Here is a 16,476-nt window from a genome sequence, read left to right as displayed (position 1 = left end):
GCACAGGAGAGCATGGCCGATCGTTCCTATATATTGGAGAGTATGGAGAGAAATCGGTCGACAGAACGGTCATTTGCCGGAACATGTGTGACCAGATTTAAAATGGAACCAAAATTATCAACCTCAAAATATTTCTTACCTAGCTGTCCGAGCAACTCATTAATAATTCCAAGGACATTATTGACGGAGTTCTTTGCCTTTTTGGCATTATCTTCTGCTTCTTGTGCTGCTTGTGTGGCCTGGGGAAAAAACAAAAGTGGCTTCTAAATCCCTGTAGACACCCAGCGCGGGACGCTCACACTTCCCATCGGTGGCTGATTTTACATACCATGTTTGCCATCATCATGTCTTGGTCTGCTTCCGACTGCTTCTTAGTCAACTGGTTCTCTGCATCTTGCAACTGGCGCAACATATCTTGTAATTCTCCATCTAAAGCTGTGACGTCCTTGAAAGTCTGGTCAGCGTCCACCTTGGCTGCGGCAGCATTCTGGACAGAGAGATAAAGAAACAGAAGTTTATCATTACTATACCATAAATATTTCCAAAAAGAGAACTGCAGTCCAAGAAAGAAAACCCCAAGACAAAGAACAAAACTCTTGCATAGGACTTTTAATACACAGCAGTCTGAATTTTCATTGCACCCAGCTTACTGCGTCAATCCCGTAGCCAAAGACCATCGCTCCCATTAAACACGAGAAGATCGGTTGGACGACCAGCGATCAGCAAGTTATTACCCATCTCATATATAGGGGTAACTTGCAAGTCTGATAATAACCCCTTTCTAATATTGTAGAATATGAATCGGTCACTCTTTTCTCAAAGTAGCAGATTCTTTCTATGTAATTTAGGATCCTGATACAAGTAACCATTACTCACTTCTGCTGTATCAGTGTAATTCTGCTTGCAATTAGGCAAATTATGTTTTTAGCTCTTGCCAAGGAGACATCTCCTAAGCTGATAATAACAGAATTGCATAAAGAAGGTGTGTCGTGAAAGTCAATCAAACAAAAAACAAACAAACAAGCAGCATTGTTAAAGGGTTTTCCAAAAATTGCAAATAATCCCTATCCATAGAATAAGGGATAACTTACTACCCCCCCTACAGTCCCCAGAGCGGACCTCTGTAGAGCCCAGCCCTTCAGTGGAGCACATGTTCCATTCATCGTCTATGGTAATCATTAATGATGTCCAACTGATAACAATGCATTGTAAAGCATAGCACTTCTATAGAACATGAAAACAGCAAATACTACGATAAGATTATAATCATAGAGAACTGAAGATAACTATGACAATCTTTAAAAGATATTAATACATTTAAAAAAAACATACAGGTAACAAAACAGGGCATACCTAAAACTGAGGGACACTTCAAATACCTGGACTAGATACAAAAGTGAACGCAAGACCTGAGGCATAACTATGAAGGATAGGGGTATGATACAATGTCAGTGCCAATAGATCAGAAAAACTGTAGTGGTTTATAAAATGTCAATAAAGTTGCCCCTGGAAGAAGCAAGGCTAAACGTGCGTCGGGGTGAAGGGACACTGAGCCTGACGCATACTCTATAGCAGTGACTTCACTACTAAAGGTAATAATATTATTATTATTATTATTATTATTATTAATAATACTACATTTTATATACCACTACGATTTTTCTGAAGTCACTGCTAAAGAGGATACGTCAGGCTGTGCCTCTCCACCCCGACGCACGTTTCGCCTCACTCCTTGCGGGGGCGCCCATGTTAACATTTTATACACCGCTACAGTTTAAGTTTTGCTAAGCTGTTGAGGTTACAATATGCATATTAGGACATAGGCATATACATATTGTGGACAGGGAGCTTTTCTGATCTACTGGCACTGACATTGTATGATAACCCTATCCTTCATAGTTATGCCGCAGGTCTTGTGTTCACTTAGTATCTAGTCCAGGTATTTTAAGTGTCCCTTAGTTTGAGGTTTTCCCTGTTTTATCACCTGTATGTTTTTTAAATTAATTAATAAATAATATCTTTTAAGGATTACGTCATAGTTCTCTCTGATCACAGTACTTGGTGTTTTCATGGTCTGTGGTAATGCTGGAAATAGCGGAGCGCTGTACTTCGCTATCTCCAGCAGTCCCATAGACAATGAATAGAACAAAGAAAGAGTGTGCAAACCTTAATTCTGTTCAAGACGGGTCTCTGCCTAGCCCCATGCTGGGGAGTCCCAGGGGTTGAGAGTTATTCAATATGGAAAGCAAATAACTTGCAAATTTAGGAAACCCGCTTTATCTTGCCCGCTCATCATGTGCAGGTCTTCCTGAAGTTGTTGACATCCATTGAAAATACCGGTCTGCGTTGAGTAATGCGAGAGACTAGTTTCCTAAAAAATCCCCTTTTTGGCACTGTGCTAATATAGCAGAGATGGGGGAAACCAGTGCGGCAATGGTGAGCTATCGTATTCCCTTACTGCACGCCTGACCCATATTTCCCCCAATCTCTGCAGTCAGCGGGGCCCTGTACACATTAGATTGGTGGCAGATAAAGTTGATGTGTATAGTTATACGACTACAGCTTGATGACTGACGCGCGTCGTGACCCCTGCGCACCTTTTGGACAGTATTGGCAATTTTCTCGGCTTCCTCTGCTTTGCTCTTTGCTCCCCTGGCATCAGCGTTGGCATTGCCCAGTGCACTTTCAGCTTGACGAGTCTTGTTATTGGCTTCGGCAATAATCTGGGTGATGGCCGGGATTCTCCTTAAAGCGGCTTCTGCTGCGGTTTTATTGTCATTAACTCGTTTGTCAAAATCTGCAATGGAGATGAGAAAGGCGACAGCTTATTAGGACCTCGTGTGTTCCCATGTCCTGTATTTCTGTATGTAATCTGCATTATTTCTGCATTATCTGGAGGTTTACTGACCTCTCAAGTTGGTTAATATGTCATTGGCCTCCTGTAATGTAGCACGACCCTTCTTGGCGGCCTCTTCCGCCTGTGCCTTTGCTGCATCAGCCCGGGCCAGCAGCTGGTCAGCAGTCTAAAGAGACAGGGTAATGTTAGGAAGAAGGAAAATACACGTACTAATGAAAAGAAAAAAAAAACAACCTGTCAACCTTACATTTCGATTTAACAAGGCTTTCACGCACAAACCCCCCAGACATTCCTTATTATGATATGGGCGATCCATGACACGCAGGATTTCGTAGGTGGAAAGGCCTTCAGGAAATGTCATTTGTGAAGGGTGGGGAACAGGCTGTGATATCCATACTCCCTACATCGGCACGCAACAATTATAAGGGTAGATATTTTGCAAGAGAAACGTAGAAAAATGTAGAATCTTTCACAAATAGCGTTTCCAGACGGCTTCTGTATACAGAAATGTTACTGCACAGATGACTATGGACAAGCCAGGTACAGAGAGATAAAAGAGGATTAAAATGTGCTTTACTCACCCTCCTCAGGTCCAGCGCTCAGTCTCCGCTACTGCTCTGGGTTTCTGTTATTGTCTGCAGCGCTGACGTCACACTGACAGTGGCGCAGCCAATCAGTGAGCTCAACAGCTTGCGCCGTCAACTTATGTACATTCACCGAGTTATAGCTCTGTCGACGCAACGTTAGCGTACCAGACAATCACAGACATCGAGAGCAATGGCAGAAATTCAGGGCTGGACCTGAGGAGGGTCAGTAAAGCAAAAAACTTATTTTTTCAAACAAACTACAGCTGGGGAACAGTAGTTTTCCGAAACTAGAAAAAAAAATGCTTTAAAGGTGTTTTTTTACTGTATGCACAACTTTTCCCTATAACTGAAATAATGTACAAAGTGCAATAGGGTCTCATCCAAGTACTTCAGATAGAAACGAATAGTGATCTGCTCACCTATTAAGGTTGTGTGTGACACAACCACTATCGTTGGATAGTAGTCAGCTGCTGTATTATCCACAGAGGGGTATACAATGTATGTTAAGCCAGGAATCGTGGACTTCAAGGGCGCTGCTGATTCAGAAACGGATCCGAAGACGAATAGAATTTGAAGTGGTTTAAGGTCAATGCGTTTTAGAATCAAACCCGACCTGTGGTTGTCCCGAGGAAGGAGTCAGATGTGACTCAAACGCGTTGACATTAAACCACTTCAAATTAGCTTCATCTTTGGAACAGTTTCTGAATCAGCAGCGCACTTGAAGTCCACGATTCCTGGCTTTCTAAACTTTTCCCTATAGACAATATAGGGGATAAATGTACGATCGCTGAGGGTGCTACCACTGGAACCCCCACTGAGGATAATGGAGGTCCTGTGTAGTACAACGCTCGGCTATCTATAGCCAGAGAGTTTGTAAGGATTGTCAGTGTGCATGAGTGACCATTCAAAAGAGGGACATGAGACCCCCTTACTCTTGTGATTATTAGGAGTCACTCTGCAATAATATATTTATCACCCATCCTTCAGATACAGGATTAATGCTATTTACGCCAACCCTTTTACTATGGCCATATATCTTCAAATGCTGTCGGCTATTCCTCTTGACCTGCCCCCATACATAAGTGCGCTTAGTTTGCCCCAGTGTGCATGTGTTCTCAATGGAGTGAGGGCAATAAGTCGCTGGCTGATACCTTGAACTATGGAGTAGATAATAACAGAAACTAGGATAATTGTAAAAGTTTAGTTAATATATAGAAAGAATAAATATCCAGATTTAATCAGCACAAAAAAAAACACAGTATACATATGTTATGTGTCCCCCAGCAAGCTATAAACATGTCACATACTCAACATATAATAAAATCTATCAAATTTATTGTGTATATTAAAATTGGCATCAAGTGTAAAATTAAAGGGAAAGGATGCCCAAGGGTATCAGATATACAATACAATAATGGGCTCATGTATCAGTAAAGATCATGGTTATATGACAACACCTATACACCAGATAACAATAATAGATAAAGTAAATGTGCCTAGTGCTATATCATTATATATAATACAGATGAAATATCAGTAGATCATATGAAGACATCATGCTCATAGAAATGAAAGGTTGTTGTCTAAAGTTCATGAAAGATCATGATATCAGAAGCCTGATGCTCACACATGCCATGTAGGCAGAGCATACATATATTTACAGAAACAAATGCTGATACTGACCCCAAGGTGCCTGTGCCAATCCGAAGCGCGTTTCACAATGTGCTCGTCAAATAAATTTGATATATTTTATTATGTGTCATGTTTATAGGTTTATCCAGATTTAGTCAGTTTCAATGGTTTGGCAGGGTTATTATCCATATACAAATTTTTGGAAAAAAATAATTATCTAACCAGGGATAAAGAGTGATTATTAATGTTGAAAATAAACCATAAAATAACAGGATCCAGGTTAATTCTGTAGCTACAGTAACCATGATACATACAGAACACCCCTGAACATACATTTCTATAACCTGCAAGACACTATAGAGTTTAGAAAAACCTCTCGCAGGACCCTGATCCGGGGGCCACACCGATACTCCATCAGAGAGATGATGTTGCGGGGACCTAGTAATCAGAAGAGGCGCCCGGGACGTTGCAGGTAGTAGGAAGTTCACAGATCTCTGGTCAGAGTGCCATAAAGTGCCGGCGTGGCCTCTGGATGAGGGTCTTGTGAATAATTTTGCTCATCTCTACAAGACGCAAGTATAGTCTCACCTGCTGCTCGCTTTTGCCTTTGTCAAGCAGACGTTTAACCTCCATCTCCCGGTTTCTCATATCTTCACGTAGATCCTCATAATCTTTCAGCTTTTGGTCAATCAGAAGATCTAAATCTTGTGCCTCTTTCTGGATTTTTCCAGCCTCGTTCTGAAAAAAAAAGAAGTTTACTTGTCACACTAGCATTAGTTTATCACAAATTAATAGTTAATCTTCACTCATTTTCAAATTGGCCGTAGTAAATGGTGAAGGACCTGAAGAGCCTAAGAAAATCTATCAATCTGCAAAACATCCCACAATCTGGGAAAACTTACAGCGATCTATCAAACTACGTTAGACCACAGTCTCTTGTTTTCCTTCATTCTTGAGCTAAAAACTGAATACTACAGTAAATGGCTCAGATTTCGCCTGCGGCTTTATAAATGCACTGGAGGGAATTGCTGTATACAAAAGGGGAAAGGATAAAATTATGGCTTTAATAGAAAAAAATAAACGTAACTGATCATATCTGTATTACACATCTGCACTTTTTGTGCGCGTCAATCTTGTAATTCAAAGGATGGCGGCCTTCATCAATCACACAACTCCTGCGTCTGGAGAACATCTGTGCCGCTGCACGCAGTACTCCCTGGCCCTAAAGTTTTCTACTATAAAGGAGTGATTTTTTTCCAGATGTATAATCAGAATCTGATAATTGATCTATAAAAAGTTTCTTCAGATAAAATGGCATCAAAGAGGACGTCCTGTACGCAGATTCCCAAGGCTCGGGGAGACAAGCTTCTTATTTCCAGATCTTTTGTTACCTGTAAAGCCGTCGTGTCGATCGGTGGGATGCTGGTGAGGTTGGCATAGATCTGCAGTGCCCGATTTCCCGCCTCCTCGGCCTCTGCGTGCACCTTACTCGCCTGTTTCTCCAGCTCTCGGGAGAGATCCTTAGCTTGGTTATATCTTAAGGATAAAGCAAAAAAACACATTAGTTCTCTCTAGTGAAGGTCACCCTTTAAGATTAAGGACTTGGTATAAAGCTGTGAACTGCTGATGATCTATAAGGCGCATTTCTTACTTCTTATTCAGCTCCTCAATATCAGATGCAGTCTGGTTTTCAGCAGCCAGAGTCTTCAGCAGCAGGCGGTAGGCTTCATTTGCCGTGTCGTTGGCCTCCTTAGCCATCTTCTCAATCTCACGAGCTTCCTGGGTATGCCTGAACGCAACATTTATTTAGTGAATGTGTGCAGGAAAGTAGCAGTAGAATAAAGTGTTCAGACGTAATATCAGTGATAGGTGTCATCCAAGTAAACAACGGCAAGCATGTAAAATAAAAAATATATATATCACATTTGGCATTCCCATCGAAATTGAGCCACTCAAAATATTGTAAGGTGGCTAAGGGTCGCATAGTCGATGGGAGGTATGTATCACAGAGATGGCTGGTCTCTGTGATGTAACCCGGAGTGTTGCTCTAGTGCATGTAAGCACTAATAGGACTGTTTGGTGCACCTGGGACCAGGTTATGGGTAGCTTGGAGAGATGGGCGGGTCCAGCTACCCACATATCTCACCTCTGAGTGTGTTAAACAGCCTATAAAATGGTGTGTGGAGGGAGAAGGCCTCCTGTGTGTGGTTGTCTCCAGACCGAGCCAGGATACTGGACACTACACAGCCTGTGTGCCCACAGGACTGGTTAAGCAGAGACCTGCTTAAAAGGACACTTTACTTTGTTTGCCTGAACTAAAGGCTGTTTGTTTTCCCTTTTTGCTTGTTGGTTTATGAAGCAATAAACCAACATGGACTTTTAAAGGAACATGCTTCCTTTTTTCCTCCCGTCGCACCCAAGTGAGTAAAACCCCTACAATATATAAAATGTATAAAGCAACTTTGCACTATTAAGTATATTAAGTGAAGGATGGAAAGGAGCAGGACAAGTGGATCAGACTACACAAGGTTTGTTTGTAGTCTATTACCAAGGAGACACACAGCTTTGCATAAGAGCTGTATATTTTGAATGGACAGTAATCTGCAAAGTTGTTATGTTTTCCTTCTAAATAATTATAATACATTTGAGCAATAAACTAAGAGTTGCAAAAATGGAGAAAGTGTTTTTATGCTATTGAGAGTTCTACATTTAAAGGGAACCTGTCATGTAATTTGTAGCATTCTAAACGGTCCCCAGTGCGTTGTTAGTGATACCATGTGCATCACTAACACATTTTTTTTTTTTATTATAAACGGCGCTGTAACCCTGTGCAAAAAGCACTTTGTATAGTAATATTGAACTCGCTCATAGGGGTGTGCTTCATTGCTTTCAGTCACGGTTGTCACCTCCCACGCAATTTAAATGATGTTCCCGGGTTTGCGCCGACGTCACTGGGATCCGCTTTGAAATCCGGCTCTTGCGCAAAGTGCATCGTGGAGCTGCGCATGTGCCATGACGAGCGGCTCCAGCATTTGCGCACTGAGGCTGTGTGTAGTTCCCAGCTTCACTGACTATGCGCATGTGCCGGAGCCACTGCGCGTCACAGTCTATATGTCTCTGAGCAGCGCTTGCAATTGGGAGCGCGCATGCTCCCCGATAGACACTGTGCAAGCGCGGACTAAATGAGCAGGTACGATATAACTATATAAAGTGCTTTTTTTCACAGGATTACATTACGTTTTTAATGAAAATAAAAGGGGTTAGTGATGCACATTGTATCACTATCAACGCACTGGGGACAGTTTAGATGCTACAAATTACATGACAGGTTCGCTTTAACCATAGGCAAGTTCCAGACTAGTAGAGAAATTGAAGGTTTGCAACCCGTCTTACAACACCCCATAGTCAAGACAGAATATAGGCTGTTGTAGAATATATATATGACACTCCATCCTATTTCAGATTGGATCCAAGACTTGTAAGGTTGGCTTGCTCCGTGACTCCCATTTACTGGTCAGTTGCAGACACGGACTATAGCATATAATCACAGCACCACAGAACCTCTACTTATTTACTTCTGGCCCTTTAAAATCTCATTCGCTTTTATCTGGTTTCTCTAGGAAAGTATTAATATGGGAAAACCCAAGAACTCTGCTCCAAGAGTCAGTCTACCTGTAACAAACTATAAATTGTGGACTAGGTGATGCGAATCGTTCCGCACATCCCAGTCCATCGGCCTCGACGGTGGTCTGCGGCTGCAGTATGGGAGCGGGAGCACCACCTCTTATCTTCTTTTGACAAGTGTGATGTCACGACACAACGATGATGTTGCGCTAATTGAAAGAAAATCCACAGATGGCGTCAGGTAAGAGGCGGTTCTCCTGCTCCCGTCCTGCAGCCACAGATCACGGTCGTTGCCGATTGATTGGGACGTGCAAATCGATTTGCACCAACTCTACTGTGGAATGTTAATTAGAAATAGATTTCAACAGACCAGATTGTGATATATTCTGTTCTCTGTAACGTCTATGATTGCCACAAGTGCACGCACCTTTCAGCTAGTTTCCTTGCCTCTTCTGCCAGCAATGTCATATTGTTAGGGTCACCGGCAGTCTCGGGTGGGGTGATTGACTGCAGAACAAAGGGACACAATAGTGCTATTGCAATACAATAGAAAGATTTGTCATTGTGAGATTTCCATTAAAATACAAAACAAAAAAGTTGATCAAACCTCAGTGAATCTCTATAGCTGCCCTATACAAAACAGCCATGATACAGCCGTGTGCACGAGCTCAAATATTGGACAAATTATTCCTTGCTTAAATTCACTTTAGATGAACTGAATCTGCACACCGGCAGATTTTTATCATGACCTTGTGTGACCCGGCCAATCCCTCGCTGTGCCGCATTGTGCTTACCACATTAGCGATGGCCACCTTGGCTCTCTCCAGTTGGGCTCTTGCAGACTCTATGATCAGTTCTGTGCTTTCCACGCGGTCCCGAGCATCCTGCGCCTGTTTGTCGGTATCTCGGACCATATTCCTGATGTTCTGCAGACGCTGCAGTTGAGAACTTAGCGTGGCATTAATCTCCGCCAGACGATCCAGCATTCCCTGATCTACATCTGAGAGTAAAAAGCCACAAGCTCAGTGACCATTAATAACATGGATTTTTCAGCTTTCATACAAGGCAAAAGATGAAAGTTACTGCACCTTTGCTGCCCTGGGCATCCAGTAGGAGGTCACTGACCGCCTTCTCGGCATCTCGCAGCCGCTCTTCAAAGTCCTGATCAGTAATAGCGTCGTCGCCCGTTCCCAGGTTCTTCAGGAGCTCTTCCAGTTCCTGCAGTTTCTCTCTTTGCTCAATTACCTAAAAATGGTAAAACACATTACCGGATCTGTAATATAAATGCAAGTACATGAGACAACACTAAAGCAAAACATATTGTAATAGTTTAGAGGAGCTGATCACCACACCATTCACAGTCTCGCGCCTTGGGGGGGTGCATAAAGGTTTAGCAAGAGGTGGTTGTTTCAGTGGTACCCCTATAAATGAGTACTATAATGTACTGCTACTAACAGCCATAAGATGTGCACAGTCATGAGGTCTGTGATTAAATCACATGAAAGGATTGTTTGTGAGCAAATTCTATTAATGCAATCTGTGCAATTGCTAAAATCCCAGCATGGACTCACAAAGTAGTGGGCATCAAACAGACCCCCACAGATCCACGGTCAGATATCAGCATGTGTGCGAAGCAGTGATGTCGTTCTATCAAATTGCTGCAAGAAGTCTGGTGTCCTATGGATCCCCGAATAAATGCAGTTTTCTGCTGCTTCATTTACCAGAATATTGGGCTTCCTAATCTAACAAATAGATAATCACTTCTGTGCAGTATTAAAAGGGGCTGTCCATAGGAGAACTCGTCAGTATTAGATCAATGGTGGTCCAAAACCGGACAGCCCCACTGAACAGCAGGTCCGTGAAGTACAGGGTTCATGGTCTAGTGGTCGTTCTCGTGTACTGCAGATCGGCTCCTATTGAAGTAGATGGGAACAGAATAGCCGATCGGCTGTTAGCAGGTCCCATGTACTTCCACTGACCACATCTGATCGGTGGACTGCCACGTGTCGGACCCCCACTGGTCTGATGATGATTACCTATCCTAAGGACAACCCCTTTAAGTAAATTAGCACAAGTTCCATCTGCTGGTAAGAGTCAGAAGAGAAAAAAAAAAAAAGATTTTATTTTACTCTTAGGGCTCTTTCACACGTCAGTATCTCCGGTACGAGTGGTGACAGTTTCCACACGTACTGGAGACACTGATACACGCAGACCCATTCAAATCAATGGGTCTGTGCACATGTAAGTGTGTTTCCATGGACCGTGTGTCCTTGTGCTTGTTTTTTTGCGAATGCACGGTTCGCAAAATGTCTCATGCTAAACACACACGGATGACATCCGTGTGTCATCAGTGTGACACGGACCGGCACTTGGGAGTCAGAACTACAGCTAGCGCTGTTCCGAAGTGCGGATGCTGAAAGCTGCCCTCATCATGGTTCCCTGCCGGCGCAGCAATCAGCACCAACATGGATAATGATGAGGGTAGTAGTAGTCTGCTCCTGCAGTGTCCCTTTGTAAAAATAAGAAAAAAATAAAATTCTTATACTCACCTCTCCTAGGTGTTCCCTGCTGTAATCCATGCGACCGCTGAAGCCGGGGAGAATGAGCGGCTCAGGAGCTGCGCTCAGTGAGTGACAGGACACCGCACCTGAGAACAGCTCCGGAGCCGCTTATTCTTCCCGGCTTCATCGGTCGCATGGATTACAGCGGGGGGAAATCTCCGGACAGGTGAGCATAAGGATTTTATTATTTTAATCTTATTTTTACACAGCGACACGGCGGGAGAAGAAGACTACTACTACCCTCATAACTGTCCCTGCTAGTGCTGATTGCAGCGCTGGCAGGGAACCATGATGAGGGCAGCGTTCAGCACTAGGAGTTTGGGAACAGCGCTAACTGTAGCGCTGATTCCCAGGCGCCAGTCCATGTGATCCTGATGCGGCACACGGTTGCCACAAAGATATCTTCGGTACCGTTTTTTCCAGTACCGGAGATATAAGGACGTGTGAAAACGGCCTTATATAGCGCCATTAATTCCACAGCACTTTACAGACATTATATCCACTGTCCCCATTGGGGCTCAAAATCTAAATCCTCTATCAGTAGGTCTATAGAGTGAGGGAGGAAATTGGAGAACCTGGGGGAAACCCACGCAAACATGGGGAGAACATACAAATTCCTTGTAGATGTTGTCCTTGGTGGGATTTGAACCCAGGACCCCAGCACTGCAAAGCAACAGTTAATCACTAACACTGCATGAATCCGACTCACCTTATCCTTTACCAGTCTGTAGCAGGCCGGACACTCCTGGCAGCCGGGTCCTGAGCGGTTATAGAAATAGTTTTCCTCGCACTGGTCACAGCGGATTCCCACAAAGCCATCTTTACACTCGCAGCGTCCATCTTCCTTGCACTGTAACCTGAGGGAGCCCTCGGGATCACAGTCGCATGCTATAAGACAAAAGAAATGAATGGTCTCTTGGTGAATAATGAAGGAAAAAAATTATATTACATTTCTAATAATTCAATTAATTTAGTTGCAGCTTTTCTCAGGTGACGCTTTAGGTTCTCAGCGTCTGATATAATGGTGAAATACCGGTGCATTCAGGCACTTACGTTTACAGCCTTCAGGTCCAAAGCCAAAGTGGTTGGGCTCACACTGCTGACAGCGGAGTCCACTGATCCCTGGCTGGCATTCACACTGCCCAGTGCGGATATCACACTGACCATTGGTAGATCCCAAGGGGTGACACTCACATCTATTAAATAAAAATAAATGTGTTTTTTTCTTATTATTTAAAGGCTAGAGACCGCTTTAGGAGAATTGAAAAAATGATTTTTAAATAAGTTAAGTTAATGGATACCATTAGTAAATATATTCGCACAAAGCAACAGTCTGCAATATTCATTTTTGATCCAAGTTTCAGACATCTCTTGTGGGAGTGTCTCTCCCAGTAATATAGGCTGGATGTGAACTGTGTGTGCATCTAGGGTGCTGGTTTCTTAACTGCTCAGCACAGCTTCTATCCTGCAATTATTTCCTCTCCATGTTTATAACCTGTTTATAACCTGTTTTCTCTTCCCTCCCCAAGACTGAGAACGCTTTCCCTCCTGTCCACATCTTGGGAGATCTGTGTACAACCCCCTTCTTCCTGCTATCACTAACACTAAGAGAAGTTCAGGAGCTGAAACTCCTAAACCCTTCATCCAATTTTAATGTGGATACCCTCAAATGAAAGCTGAAAATCTGAACTTCAACTGCATCTGAATTGTTTTGCTTAAAATTCATTGTGGTAATGTCTAGAACTAAAATTAGAAAAATGTTGTCTCTGTCCAAATATATATGGACCTAACTGTATGATTGCTGCAGCAGCAATATGGTAGACAATTTCTAATGAAGACTAATTAGAAAATGGCTTAACTTTACATTTAGGAGGCAAATTAACAATAAAAAAAATAGATATATTAAGAAAGGTGTATCTAGCTTTTAAAGCATTTAGAGTAATGGAGAAGAATGGTATCACAGGAGAGATTATAGATCAAACACAGACCGAAAACAATATTACCAGAACACGAGTTTTCTATCGATAATGACTCATATAAGAGAAGTAAAATGGACGACTCTTACCGATCGCATCCTTTACCACTCAGCAGGTTGAAGAATCCAGGCTCGCAGGCGGAGCAGTCCCGCTCGGTAACATGTGGCAGACACTCGCACTGGCCGGTCACCTGATTACAATTGCTCTGACTTTTTACTGTTCCGTAGGAGTTGCAACCGCAGGCTGAAAAGGGACAATCCAAGGTCACATACGTATTCACTGGTCGTAGACTAAGGCACTCACATTATCTCATACTTTGCACTGATGAGGGGCAATACCCCGAAACAATGTCTGCAAATTGAGATTCTGGTTTGGCTTTTATCCTAAGCCATATGACAAGGGTCATTAAGGAGTCAATAGTGACTTGTAGGATTGCTGCTTCCAACAGGTGGCGCTATAGAGTTGTAGTTCTCTTCCTCTTTGAAGAGACAATTTGCATATTTAATTTCCCAGAGGAGCATTGCACGGCGAATAAGCTTCCTTACATTGGCATGCCAGAGCCGGTATGTCACTCTCCACAAGGGGAAACGTTACACCTTATTCTTGTAATAAACAGACACAATTGAGATAAAACATATGATACCTTTGCATTTCTGGTCCGGTGTTGCCCCCAGAGGGTTTCCGTAGAAGCCATCCCGGCAGCGGTCGCAGTAAAATCCAGCCGTGTTATAGATGCACTTCAGACACTCGCCGGTCAGGCGATCGCAGTTCCCCACGGCGTTGGGATCAATATTGCTGTTACACTCGCAGGAACGACAGGGGCGGGGGGCGCCATTCTGACCAAGTGGGTCCCCGAAATATCCATCGTCACAAAGCTCACATCTTTTTCCTATTGTTATAATAAATTCATAAAATAAAATTGAAACTCAAAATAACATGAAACTCTTAATTTGCCAAAATTAATATTTAGCAGGTTCACTCCAACATGGCTGGGAAATTTGATTTGCATCGAATTGAATTAGTTCAGAACGATTCGCTCGTCCTTATTACAACCAATACAAAAACCAATAGAAAAAAAGATTCAGAAAGACAAACCGTGGATCCTTCTCACCTGTGGTTCCCAGGGGACAGTTGGTGCACACCACTTCCTTAGTGCGAGGGACAACAGCACAACTGGTGCCTCCAGGGCACGGGCACGGCTGGCAGTCCGAGTTGGTACCTGCAGTGCTATCGCCATAGAAGCCCTCGCTGCACCGCTCACAGTGGGGGCCCCCAGTATTGTGCTGGCAGTTACACACTCCTACAGAATGGGGGAAAACATATCGTCAAAGCAGCCACTCAACTACAGGTCATATAGATATAATGCATCATAGTTGTGGATACCTATGGTTTAATAAAATGGTTGACATGTCATAAATCTTAATCAGTGGGGGTCCGGGTGTAGAAAACCCACCATTTGCTAAAACAGAAAAAAAGCATTCAATTGAGCGCTGTGCCCTTTGGGCTTTAATCAGCTTTTCATGAAGTGTATGGACTCATACTCCTACTATTGATCTCTCGAAAGGGGCGCACGGCGTCGCCGAGCAAAGACGGAAGGGGAGCACGGCAGCGCCGAGCAAAGACGGAAGGGGCGCACGGTAGCGCCGAGCAAAGACGGAAGGGGAGCACGGCGTCGCCGAGCAAAGACGGAAGGGGAGCACGGCAGCGCCGAGCAAAGACGGAAGGGGCGCACGGTAGCGCCGAGCAAAGACGGAAGGATCGCACGGCACCGCCAAGAAAAGACGGAAGGGGCACACGGCACCGCTGAGCACTAATGCCCCTTTGTTTTAGTGATAGTTGTAAATCTTAGCACCTAGGTCAAAACCACTCATCAAAATGTTTGTTAATGTCCCTATTACATGTCAAAGGATTTATGAAATAGGCAGCTTTTAAAAGTAAAGTACAGAAATGTTTGTGTCATAATTACACATCAGCGAATTTAGTCGTAGGACCCTGTTCCAGCGGTTAGGTCAGCCGGCGTCACCAGCTCCTTTTATGATTAGCCGTCCTAGCGGCATATTACTAGTTGCGACAGTATGCACACATGACAATGCACCAGGTCGGCTAATCTAAAGTGGAGCCACGGATGCAGAGAGATGGGATGCAGTTTGCAGAGCTCCGTTCAGCAGCCATGGACTTGATATATTGTAAGGGTGTAACAGGGGCCCACTCATGTGCTTCATTCCTCCTTAATAAAAACGAGTACACTTTCCTTTAGTAATGTGGATATCGTTATAGACTGCGTATATATTTTGATGTAAAGTTTTATGATTATTAAAGGTGTGAATGATTTAAATGCATTTTATTGACATTGCCATGTTCTAGTATTACATTGTATTACATGATTAGATAGGGTCAGTGTAAGAATAAGAAGTTAACATATTGGTTATAGGGAGTTCAGTGCATGCTACTAGAAGGTAGTAACGGTGACATTTGCCCAGCAATCAAAGGAGAGTTGGCAATTGGTCTAGCTCCAGTGTGGGAGGGGCTTAGTTAATGTGTTTAGGAGATTTCCCAGTTGGGAGGGGTGTAGTTGAGATAAGAGACAGAGTTGACAGTTGGATGTGCTTGACAGGAAGAAGTGGGGCGGCCAACTTGGGAGCAGTTGGAAGTTACTAGAGAGAGAAGAAAGGCAGATTAAGCCAGAGGGCAGGAAAAGTACCAAAAGCATCGGATAGAGGGGTACAGCATGCGGACGGCCGCCACTTCATTAAGCGGTATCTCCTGGAAAATTTGGGGCCTACGGCCCAAATCAGGTACAGACATAGGTACCTCTTTCATCTCCTAAAAAGGGGAGCTGTATGGGAGACCGACACAGAAGAGTGGGCCAGGAGGCATGACAGCTGTAGAGCCAGAAAAAGCATCTCAGGAGCCAGAAGGGCCAGAAACAAAAAGGGAGAGCTCAGTCTGACAAAATGGTCACATGATGTACTGTATCTGCCATGGAAACTGTCAACTTGTTGAGTAAAGTTGATATGTTAAAAATGGACACTGAGTCTGTCGTTCAATGTGTGGAGGCATCTGGTTCCGGGACCGTGGCACCCGTCGAGACTTCCAGCGCAACATTGAGCGTGATGCGTTTCACCCACACCACACGACAGACAGGACTTTATATTTTATTTGTGGGATGCCAGAGTGTGGGAGGAGAATTAGAAGCCCCTTGCCATGACTACCACCCTGTGCCCCTCACAATATCATAA

At 43.6% G+C, this 16,476-nt stretch overlaps 1 protein-coding gene across 1 annotated transcript in view; it reads right to left on the bottom strand.

Annotated features, from left to right (window-relative positions):
• LAMC1 (laminin subunit gamma 1) overlaps positions 1–16,476 on the bottom strand; it is a 111,786-nt gene that overhangs the window by 4,003 nt on the left and 91,307 nt on the right. Inside the window, exons 13-27 of the mRNA XM_073643317.1 lie at positions 14,349–14,537; positions 13,881–14,126; positions 13,327–13,480; positions 12,315–12,457; positions 11,971–12,149; positions 9,789–9,945; positions 9,495–9,700; positions 9,128–9,207; positions 6,728–6,865; positions 6,468–6,612; positions 5,665–5,814; positions 2,909–3,023; positions 2,598–2,797; positions 329–487; positions 140–239 (exon numbers count right to left, since the gene is read on the bottom strand). Coding sequence (XP_073499418.1) covers positions 140–239; positions 329–487; positions 2,598–2,797; positions 2,909–3,023; positions 5,665–5,814; positions 6,468–6,612; positions 6,728–6,865; positions 9,128–9,207; positions 9,495–9,700; positions 9,789–9,945; positions 11,971–12,149; positions 12,315–12,457; positions 13,327–13,480; positions 13,881–14,126; positions 14,349–14,537 — 2,361 coding nt within the window. The remainder of the gene's footprint in view (positions 1–139; positions 240–328; positions 488–2,597; positions 2,798–2,908; positions 3,024–5,664; positions 5,815–6,467; positions 6,613–6,727; positions 6,866–9,127; positions 9,208–9,494; positions 9,701–9,788; positions 9,946–11,970; positions 12,150–12,314; positions 12,458–13,326; positions 13,481–13,880; positions 14,127–14,348; positions 14,538–16,476) is intronic.

This window comes from Phyllobates terribilis, unplaced genomic scaffold, assembly GCF_046119375.1.
Source record: "Phyllobates terribilis strain yellow unplaced genomic scaffold, ASM4611937v1 Scaffold_8__6_contigs__length_399053987, whole genome shotgun sequence".
Classification (NCBI taxonomy): domain Eukaryota; kingdom Metazoa; phylum Chordata; class Amphibia; order Anura; family Dendrobatidae; genus Phyllobates; species Phyllobates terribilis.
The sequence above is the reverse complement of the archived record's forward strand: the minus strand, read 5'-3'. Positions and strand labels throughout refer to the sequence as shown.